General features: G+C 46.3%; 1 protein-coding gene across 1 annotated transcript in view; it reads right to left on the reverse strand.

Annotated features, from left to right (window-relative positions):
* The window catches only part of NT5DC3 (5'-nucleotidase domain containing 3), a gene marked incomplete at its 5' end in the record, with an annotated part of 51,488 nt that extends 42,264 nt beyond the window's left edge, over positions 1 to 9,224 (reverse strand). Inside the window, one exon of the mRNA XM_082850101.1 lies at positions 9,023 to 9,224. Coding sequence (XP_082706227.1) covers positions 9,023 to 9,224 — 202 coding nt within the window. The remainder of the gene's footprint in view (positions 1 to 9,022) is intronic.
* Between the last annotated feature and the right edge of the window lie 2,332 nt (positions 9,225 to 11,556).

The following is an 11,556-nucleotide window of genomic DNA, read 5'->3' on the forward strand; positions in this document are numbered from 1 at the left end:
AATGTGCCAGGCACCATATGAAGCAATGTGAATGGACCCCACTTAGCATGAGACACTAGTTATTATCCCCACTTTACAGGAGAAAAATGAAGATGAGACAAGGTTACCAGCTCAAGGTCACATTTCTTAGCTCGTGACATATTTCTACGTTCCTACATCAACAAAAGTTAGAGCAGATTTCAAATATTTATTTTCCCTAATTTGATCAAATCTTAACTTCTGCTTATATTTCATAACACTCCTATATTTCATGAATATTAATATTCAAAATATTTTATGAATTAGTTCATATTCACTTAACACAGATTCAAATTCTCTTTTTAAAGGTCACATGTAGACTGAAAACAAGGTTCAAAATTTCTTTTAGAAGTATACATATAAGGGGCTTCCCTGGTGGAGCAGTGGTTAAGAATCCGCCTGCCAAGGCACGGGACATGGGTTAAAGCCCTGGTCCGGGAAGATCCCACATGCCATGGAGCAACTAAGCCCATGTGCCACAACTACTGAGCCTGCACTCTAGAGCCCGCTAGCCATAACTACTGAGCCCTGTGCCACAACTACTGAAGCCTGCATGCCTAGAGCCCGTGCTCTGCAACAAGAGAAGCCACCGCAATGAGAAGCCCACACACCTCAACAGAGAGTAGCCCCAGCTCGCTGCAACCAGAGACAGCCCATGCAGCAACGAAGACCCAACGCAGCCAAAAATAAATAAATAAAATAATTTTTTTTAAAAAAAGTATACATATAGACTGAAAATACATGAAAACTAAAAGTGTAGGGACTCGCATCTAAGGTGAAGCAGTATTTACATCTCCCCGACTGTTTCCACAAGTGAACTCAAGATTCCACAGCCAAATTTTAAACCCTTAAACTTCTCATCTATAACTGTCAATTAAAAAATAACAAGAAAAAGACAAACCCCACTATAGGCGATTTCTCTCTTAGCACACTTCACCACGTTACAACTTCCTTCTGTGAAGTAACACACGGGCAAAGGCCAGTCAGTTCTGCCACTGACAATTTCACATTCTCTGAAAAATGTGAATTTGTTTTGGCGCAACTGATATGTTAGGGAACAATCTGACCATAATACAAGTTTCACATGTAAATTTAGACTGCTGTTTCGTGCCAACAAATGTTATTGGATATGATTATGTCCACGTAATACTCTTTCTGCTGATAATTAGTTACAGCCAGGGAAAGAAAACTGAGGAGCAAGTGTGACTTGGGATCAGACAATTCATAAGAGCATATTACTATCAGACCTTACAGATTTTAAGACAGCTCTTTTTATACAGATGGCCAATAGGCACACGAAAAGATGCTCAACGTCGCTAAGCATTAGAGAAATGCAAATCAAAATTACAATGAGGTACCACCTTACATCAGTCAGAATGGCCATCATCAAAAAGTCTACAAATAATAAATGCTGGAGAGGGTGTGGAGAAAAGGGAACCCTCTTGCACTGTTGGTGGGAATGTAAATTGGCGCAGCCACTATGCAGAACAGTACAGAGGTTCCTTAAAAAACTAAAAATAGAACTACCATATGACCCAGCAATCCCACTCTTAGGCATATATCAGGAGAAAACCATAATTCAAACAGATACATGCACCCCAGTGTTCACTGCAGCACTATTTACAATAGCCAAGACATGAAAAAAACCTAAAGGTCCATCAAGAGATGAGTGATAAAGATGTGGTACATATATACAAGGAAATGCTACTCAGCCATAAAAAGAATGAAATAATGTCATCTGCAGCAACAGGATGCAACTAGAGATGATCATACTAAGTGAAGCGAGTCAGACAAAGATAAATACCACTTATATGATTTCACTTATATGTGGAATCTAAAATACGACACAGATGAACTTGTCTATGAAACAGAAACAGACTCACACACATAGAGAGCAGACCTCTGGTGGCCAAAGAGGGAGAGAGGTGGGGGAGGGATGGAGTGGGAGGCTGGGGTGAGCAGATGTAAGCAACTATACATAGAATGGATGAGCAACAAGGTCCTACTGTACAGCACAGGGAACCATATTCCTTATCCTGTAATAAACCATGATGGAAAAGAATGTTGAAAAAAACAATGTGTGTGTGTGTGTATAGAGAGAGAGAGAGAGATATGGATATACAGATAATTGAATCGCTTTGCTGTACAGCAGAAATTAACATACCATTGTAAAACAACTATACTTCAATTAAAAAGAATTTTTTACTAAAACAAAAGCAACTATTTTTAGCCAGAAACTGTTTTCCCCAGTATCTCCAAAACCCGTTCAGTTGTTACCCACTTTTACTTCTGCAACAGCCCAATGAAAGACGCCAAGATGAAACCAAGTATCTAAGGCATCCTATCCTTTTCTCCACGAAGGTGAACATCTATGGCGTTCCCTGCCCAGCACGCCCCAACCCTCAGATAAGCCATGACCCTTCCCCACCTCTGAACACACACATTCTGGGCTCTTCCAGGACACCGCCCCACCCCTCCAGCCACCGCTGTTCAGACTAGAACACCTGACTTGCACTGGGCCACTTCCAGGGTCCCACCTCAAGCCAGGATAAACCACAGTCCTTCCCTCATTTCTTTATCTTTACTATATAGCTTTATTGAGGTACAAATGATACATAATAAATTGCACACAGAGCATACAGTCTGATGAGGTTCGACATACATACACACCTACAAAGCCATCATCGAAATAAAGACAATAAGCGTACATCTAACATCTCCAAACATTGCCTCACACCTTTTTTGAATCCCACCTCTCCCTCAGTCCCTCGATCCCACCCATCCCCAGGCAACCGCTGTTCTTCTTTCAGTCAGATTCTTTTGCATTTTCTAGAACTTTATATATGGGAATCATACAATGTGTAATATGTTTGTACATTGATTTTCCCACTTACTAAACCCTCAGGAATTTTTTCAATAAGCACCCACTATGTGCCAGACACTGTACAGAGGCTTGTACAGGGGCTTGTACAGGGATTATTAAAAAATAATAATAATAAAGCAAAGGCCGGCAGTGGGGAAGACCAAGAAATAAGAGGAACTTAACACCGGGCTGGGCGGAAGTCATTCTACTGCGTTTATTCATCTCAAAAGAAGCTTTCATTTTTCCCAGACTTTAGATATTTTGCACCGTCTCCAGGGAAAAGCAATCCGTGACAAATAGAATTAGTCATCCAAATAATTAATAATACACATGACATTTCTACTACTCCCACTAAAAGTTAAACTTCTATCTTATTATTTTGTAATATCTGTCATTCTGACGGCTGCATAGAAATCCATCAGGCTTCCTAAAGTTCCAAACATAAAATTATATGCACCTACACTTGAAATAAAATTATATACAGTAATGGTTTAATGACACCCTAATCTTAAGTCATTTTAATAAAAAACAAACAACTGTTCAAAAGAAAAGTACATTTGTTTCAAGGTAAAATCTTAGAAAATTTAGTCATATCAAAAGATCAAATACTAGGCAAAACTATCACAATTTTTCATCAAAGCATAGAGGAAATAGAGAAGAATAAATATCAGTGCCTTCCATATGCCATGCACTGCTTCCCTCCACTTTGAACCAGTAGAACCACATGTGGCCTCCTGTGGTCAGGACCAAGTACCAACAAGGGATATCAACAAACACAAGTGAATGTAAAAGCGAGCTTCCAAAAATAATGAAGTCAAAGGGGAGAGCTGGGATGACACACCATCACCATCTTCTTGGAATTACCTACTCTGTGACTCAGGCCATCCAAAATAAAAACTGGCAGCCTTGTGATCACATGGCAAACTCAAGCAGATGCCAGGTGGCCACTAGCAAGGGCTATGGAAAAGGGATTCCTTCTCCAAGCAGAGGACTGGCCTCCATGACCTCTAGCGGCCCCTCTGGTTCTCCATTTTAGGAACTTCTCTCCTACGTGAAAATTATTATGTGGCATGTTTCTCCCTTAAGCCCTTTTGCTATTTTTTCCTATAGCCATGGATCATCAATATCACACACCTGAACAAAAGATTTCTAAAGAATGTGTCAGGCTACTGTTCTAAGATACACAGAAAGGTATAAATATAATACAAACAACACCCATAGCCCCACCATGCAGCTTAGGAACTAAACCCTCTAAGATGTCACCTGCATTCTCCTCCTGCAGAGGGGGTAACCACTACCCTGATTTGGGTGTATAACATTCTTCCTGCATTTCTTTAGACTTTGACCACATGCATGTGTATCCCTACAAGTGATCTACAGTATGTTTTGTGTTTTCAAATCTTTTATAATTAGTATATGTCTGCAACTTGCTTTTCTCCACTCAGTCTTGCTTTTGTGAGACTCATCCATGTTGACTGATATATAAGCACAGCTTAAGTTCAGGAGTCAACATACATCCTCTGTGAGGGCCCAGTTAGTAAACACTGTGGGCTGTACGAGCCATACAGTGTCTGTTGCACCTGCTCAACTCTGACATCATAGCACAAAAGGAGCCAAAAAATATATACATGGAAACGAAGGAGTGTGGCTGTGTTCCGATAAAACCTAACTAGAGGCTAGATTTGGTCCGTGGACTGTAATTTGCAACTCTTCCCATAGTAAACATTATTTCCTTTCAATGCCATTTCGGTACTTGTCTGATACTCATACTTGCTGGTTTTCTTTGGTTTGCATTTGCCCGAGACGCCTTCTCCCATTCTGTTAACTTCAACCTTTTCTACATCTTTGTTTTGGGGTGTATCTCTTTAAACAGCACCTAGCTAGACTGTGTTTCTTATATCTGATCTGACGATCTTTTAATCTGAGTTTATCATGATCACTGATATATTTGGCATTATTTCCACCATCATCCTTCATGATATTTCCTGCTTTTTCTCAGTTTCTTTTATCTCCTCTCCTGCTCAATTTCGGACTGATTTCTATACTGTCAATGTATGTTTAGATTTACTCACAGGTCTACCAATTTCTTTGCTCTCCCTTTGGGGCTAGGTTGAAGGTCTATTCATCCAGGAAGAGTTTGCATTTGCTTCTATCAGGAATCCCTGGATGCTATCACCAGATACATAAATATTACATGAAATCTCAAGTTAAAAAAAAAAAGGAACAAATTCCAAGTGAGGGATATTCTACATAGTATGTGAGCAGTACACCTCAAAACTGTCAAGGTGGGCTTCCCTGGTGGTGCAGTGGTTGAGAATCTGCCTGCCAATGCAGGGGACATGGGTTTGGGCCCTGGTCCAGGATGATCCCACATGCCGCAGAGCAACTAAGCCCGTGCACCACAACTACTGAGGCTGCGTTCTAGAGCCTTCGAGCCACAACTACTGAGCCTGCGTGCCACAACTACTGAAGCCCGAGCACCCAGAGGCTGTGCTCTGCAACGAGAAGCCACCGCGATGAGAAGCCTGCGCAATGCAACGAAGAGTAGCCCCCGCTCGCCGCAACTATAGAAGCCCACATGCAGCAACAAAGACCCAATGCAGCCAAAAATAAATAAATAAAAATTAAAAATTAAAAAAAGAATTGTTTTAAAAAAGGAAAAAACTGTCAAGGTCATGGTAAACAGGGAAACTCTAAGACACTGTCACAGCCAAGAGAAGCCCAAGGAGACATGATAACTAAATGCAGTGTGCTATTCTGGATGGGACCTTGGAGTAGAAAAGGACACTAGGTTAAACACTAAGGAATTCTGAATTAAATATGGACTTTGGTTAATACTGATACATACCAACAATGTATCAATATTGGTTAACTGGGACAAATGTACCTAAAGGGTTCAGCACCCAATTCCGACGTGAGTGTTTTCCCCAGGCCACCAATGCTTCGACACAGCAGGGTGTCCTACAACACAACTCACTTCTGACACCTCCTGGGGAGAACATCAGATCCTACAGGCTACAGGCTCAGTCCCACAAGACTGCCCCCGGCCCAACTTCAGTTCCAAGTCCAGCTGGTCACCTGTGCCTCTGACAGACCGGCTACAGACTGGAGGTTCCACTGACCCCCCTCCACGGGGTCAATTAATTTACTAGAGTGGCTCACAGAACTCGGGGAAACATTTTACTTTCTAGATCACTGATTTACTATAAAAGGATACAACTCAGGAAGAGCCAGATGGAAGAGATGCAGAGGGCACAGTACATGGACAGGGCGAGGAATTTCCATGCCCTCTCTGGGTGTACCACTCTCTCCAAATCAATCTCCATGTGTTCACCAACACAGAAGCCCTCAGAACCCCATCCTTCTGGGGTTTTATGGAGGCATTTACGGAATCTTCATTACACAGGGAAAGACTAAATCATTGGCCATCGGCAATCGATTCAATCTCCAGCCCCTCTCCCCTCCCCGAGGGGTGTGGGTCAGAAGACACAAAGTGCCAACTCTCTCATCACAGGGCTGGATTCCCCGGCACCCAGGCCCCACCCTGTGGTTGCCCTGAGGTATTCTGAAAGTCACCTAATTAAAATAACAAAAGACACCTTTATCATCTCTGTACTGTACTTAGGAAATTCCAAGGGTTTTAGGAGCTCTCTGCAGTATTTCTGATTATAAATCTCAATATCACAGTCCCATAGTCATGAGAGAGGAAAAACTGCATATGGGGTTTAGAGAAACATGCAATTTTCCTGTAAATCTAAAACTGATCTAAAAAATACAGTTTATTTAAAAAAAAATTTTTTTAATTTTGAAAAATAAACATAAAAAGAGGGTGGGAGAGAAAGGGTAAAACAAAGAGTAAAAATCATCTCTTTCCTGAGCAGGCTTCATTCTGGGAGCCTCTTCAAAGAGAAGACACCTGAAGGGATTGTTTAGATTAAGGCAAGAGATCAAACACCAGAAAGCAATAATCAGGAAGGGAGAAAACAAAATTCTTTTGTCCTCTAGTAAACCGAAAAGAACCTGTGTATTTTTTTATGAGCATCAGTACTTCTGAGCCCTCACTCCTACCAATACAGTGTCAAGCATTTCCTGCATCCCCTGGGACCGTTATTTATCTTCCCCAAGCTGGACTGTCACTTATCTGTTTACCAGCCTCCCCATCCGTGCAACTCGGGCCCCTCTTGCTTGGCCCGGGCAGGCGCTCAGCCACTGTGGGCCCCTCCCTCCCACATGCATCCATCTGTGAATCAACAGCTTTTAAGCCCACTGGTACGTGCTTAATAAGTGCCTGGTGAATGAATGCAAGTTGGGCATGTGTACAGACTTCAGCTAAAGGAGGGTAGGGGTGGTGCAGCCCCAGATAGGGTGAAGGAAAAAAGTCCCTGAGTTATCAGGGGTGAAACAGGGACTACGTGGGCATGGGCTGGGGGCGTGGAGACAGGATGGGGCACCCCGGCATACTGATTCTCAGACCTGTAACACTTGAAAAGGCTCACATATTATTTAGTTCAGTGGCTTCACTCTACAGAAAGAAGACTAAAGAGGTTAGGTGGCTTGCTCAGCACCACATGTGGCACTGCCCCAAGCTAAAGGAGACCTAGAGCCTAGTGCTAAGCAACTCACCTCCACCGTTACTAAGCGAGTCTTTATTTAATAACCAGCCGCAATAGCTACTATCTCCTGAGCATCTGCTGGATGCTGAGCGCACACTAAAAATCCTCACTTTATCCCCACATTACAGTTGGAAAACTCAGGTCAGAGAAAAGTAACTTGCCACCAAAGTCACAGAGCTAACAAACCTCAAAATCTCCCTCAAGCTGTCCTACTCCAAAATCCCCCTGGGATTATCCCACACCAAAGGCCAACTCTGGCCTGAAGCTGATCTTTATCACCCAACCCTTCAACTGTCTCCTTTGCCAGGCACTGTTCTGAACACCTTTCATGGATGGACTCGCTCATTCCTTGCCACAACCCTATGATGTTGGTATCACCAGCATCCATTCCCATTTTACAGATGAGTAAACTGGAGCTCTGTGAGTCTCACAACCTGCAGCAGCAAACCTTGTCTGTAAAATGTGATTGTACCAAATGTTCTCTCCACCAAATATTCTCTCCCTATCTCTCCACGCCACCTCTACCACCACCACCCCCCCAAAAAATATATCAGTATAAAAATTTCTATTCTAAATCTTCCCTGAAAAAAGCAGCACCAATGGACTATCACTGGCCCTTTACACCAGTTCCCAAACGGTCAGCTGCTACTGCAAGGCAGTGCAGGAAACAGGACAATGGGTTAGGGGCTGAGACAGACCCGAGGTCAAAGTGTGACCTTGGCCAGGCTTCTTAAACTTGAGTCTGGCCTGTCTCATCTCTAAGATGGGCATGTGGCACTTCCTTCCTAGGTATGGGGAAGAATTCAGGGAGACAATTTATGTGTCTGACATTAGTATGTACTGGGTCCTCTTTGGGTCCCTCCCTGTTTCCCTAACCAACAATCAAACCAAGCTCATTTTATGTTCATCTGACCACTCCCTGGAATCACCTCCTCGCTGAGGTTAGTAGATAACTCAGAACACTCCCAACCCGAACCCCTCCAATTTCAAGAGCAGCAAATCCTACCCCATCCCCTAAAACAAAGAAGGAAAATAAATCAGCCTCCGGACACTGCCACCTGCCCAGCAGCGGAATCCACGGTAACCCGCCGCCTGCCGGACTCCGGCGGTTACTATTATTGTTGTTTATTAATAACAATATCGAACGGTGCCTGGGGGTGACCGTCTCCCAAGTGATGTCCGTGGAACCCCCAGGAGAGCCCAAAGCGCTTCCGATGCAGATTTCTGGCTAAAAATCCCAGGAATTTATAAAACGGCTTTCCCGACAGGAGAAAGGCAAGAGTTGTAAAGTTTCTGGAGGCGCATTTTTCCGCGTTTCCCGGAAATCGCACTGCAGAGGCGATGTCGCCCGTGGTTGGGGACAACCGCGGGTCACGATGGGGGGGCTCTGGAGGTCAGCAGCGGACCCACGCGGGTCCGAGGGTGCCGGCTTCCCCGATGGCCATATGGGACGGGACCTGGCGCCCCAGCCCGGCGGGGAGGGGCCTCCCCACGTACCGAGGGTGCGAGAGGGCGCAGCCTCACTCACCTGCCGTGCTCCTCTTTGCCTCCCGGTAGCGCTCCCAAAGGTAGCGCTTCATGTCCGGGGCGGTCCCAGGTGCTGTGCATAAGGACCGTGCGGGGCCCGCGGGCGACCGCCCCCGAGCCGCAGTCCGGCCGCCGCTCCGCAGGGCCGCCACCGCCCTTGCACCAGCCCCACGAGCCGCCGCCGCCGCCGCCGCCGTAGCCATGCCTGCCGCCGCCCGCCGCGAGAGGCGCCTGCAGGTGGGTGCTCTGCCAGCGTTCTGCCCGCTCGGCGGGACGTCCCTACGTAGGAGCACGTGGGGGCGCGGCCCGCCCCCTCCGGCCGCCTCGGGGGCGGTGCCTTGGCGGGGCGGGGTCCTGGCCGGGAGGAGTCTTGGTGGGGCGGGGCCTTGGAGGGGCGGGGCCTAGGCCGGGCCCGGTGTGGGCGGGGCAGCAAGGGCCTGGGCACCCCGGGCAGTCGTGGCCACGCGCGGAGCCTGCTACAGCCGCTTGTTGACCGTGTGGCGCGCCAAGGTGGCTGTGCGGTGGCGCGAACGCCCCGTCAGCAGAGGTCACATGGAATAGGATGACTCTGCTGGCCCTGGACCACAAGACTTGACCCTGGGGCCGCCCGCCGAGCTCCGCAGCACCTTCCTCCCGCCGTCTGTGACCGTCCCCCCACCCTGGCTGTACTGACATGGTGTTTGTGACTCCGGCTCCGGGAGGCGACCTCTCCGCATTAATGGCCTCAGCAGTCTGCACCTCCCCTTGATCGCGGGGGCGGGTCTGGGACGTCCCCCGGCCCCTGGCTTGGATCCTTCCAGTCCCACGGATGAGCCAGCAGCTAGGACCAGGACCCACACGTGGTCTGATGTGCCTGAAGGGCACCCCGACTGCACAGCCTGGAAGGCCAGTGCCCCTCCCGAGATTTCTGCCTCGCGAGGGAGGCCCTCGGGACACCACTCCCCCTGCTCATGCCCAAGCTGACCAGCACGGTGCACCTGTCTTCTCTCAGACCTGCGAGGCTGCACCCGTTCTGAGCGTTGTGATTCCACCAAAGCCAAATAAACAGCAAACCCCACCACGCGACATTTCTGTGTGGACTAAGTCAGACTTGGCTCCTGCGGGAAAGTCTGATGCGGCCCACCCAGAACCCGTCTGGGAATCATTGGACTGCGAGAGCTTGCCGAGCTACCCCGTGGTTACGGTGGAGCAGGGCGCTGGTGGAGTGCAATGAATAACCCTCAAGGCTGGTTGTCTGCCTGGGAGAGCACACTGCCATCTGTGAAATAGGTGGGGCACGATTTAAGACAAATAACCCAAAGCATTAGTGTATGCTTAAGTTGTGGGCTGGAGGGATCAGGATATGTTTTCATGGAAAAAGGTGGGCTCTGGGTTAGACCATGACAGACAGTAACTACTGTTTATTGAAGGCTTGCAATGTGCATTTTCTCATGCAGTCCTCTCAGTAATCCTAAAAAGTAAGCACCATAATTTCTCCCATTTTATAAGTGATGGAACTAAAGCTAAGAGAAGTGACATAGCATTCATATATATATATATATATATATATATATAAATTTATTTATTTTATTTTATTATTTATTTTTGGCCGCATTGGGCCTTCGTTGCTGCGCGGGGGCTTTCTCTAGTTGCGGCGAGCAGGGGCTACTCTTCGTTGTTTTGCGCAAGCTTCTTATTGCGGTGGCTTCTCTTGTTGCAGATCCCAGGCTCTAGGCGCGCAGGCTTCAGTAGTTGTGGCACGTGGGCTCAGTAGTTGTGGCTCACGGGCTTAGTTGCTCCATGTGAGATGTGGCATGTGGGATCTTCCCAGACCAGGGCTTAAACCCGTGTCCCCTGAATTGACAGACAGATTCTTGACCACTGCGCCACCAGGGAAGCCCAACATAGCATTCTTAAAGTCACACAGCTGAGCCCATTCTTCCACTTGGATTCCTAAAGTAATAGGTAGGATTTAGTTGGGTGATAAGAGAGAAAGAAGCCAGTAAGTAATCCTCAACAGTTAATAGGTAATATCTTACAAATCACTGATAAAAGAGAGGCAATTACAATGTTTAAAACAGATATGGTATCAAATCCATGGACTCTAGTACTTTAAACTTACTTTATAGTTTTAGTACCACAGAAATATGAATCACTTAAAAATTGTTCTTTTTAGCTATAATCTGTTAAAATATTTTAAGTGGCTAAAAAATAAATAAAATCCCAATAACCTTGATTATCACCTTGACTATTTTCTTGATTAGAAAATACCTCATCAAAGAGTTCTAAATAGGACTTCCCTGGTGGCGCAGTGGTTGAGAGTCCGCCTGCCGATGCAGGGGACACGAGTTCGTGCCCCGGTCCGGGAAGATCCCACATGCCGCGGAGCGGCTGGGCCCGTGAGCCATGGCCGCTGAGCCTGCGCCTCCGGAGCCTGTGCTCCGCAACGGGAGAGGCCACAACAGTGAGAGGCCCGCGTACCGAAAAAAAAAAAAAGAGTTCTAAATAAAGACAAGTAGAAAAAAATTACTGACACAGAAGAGCCCGTGATAATTT

This window comes from Leucopleurus acutus, assembly GCF_964270905.1.
Source record: "Leucopleurus acutus genome assembly, chromosome: 11".
In the NCBI taxonomy this organism is placed as follows: Eukaryota; Metazoa; Chordata; class Mammalia; order Artiodactyla; family Delphinidae; genus Leucopleurus; species Leucopleurus acutus.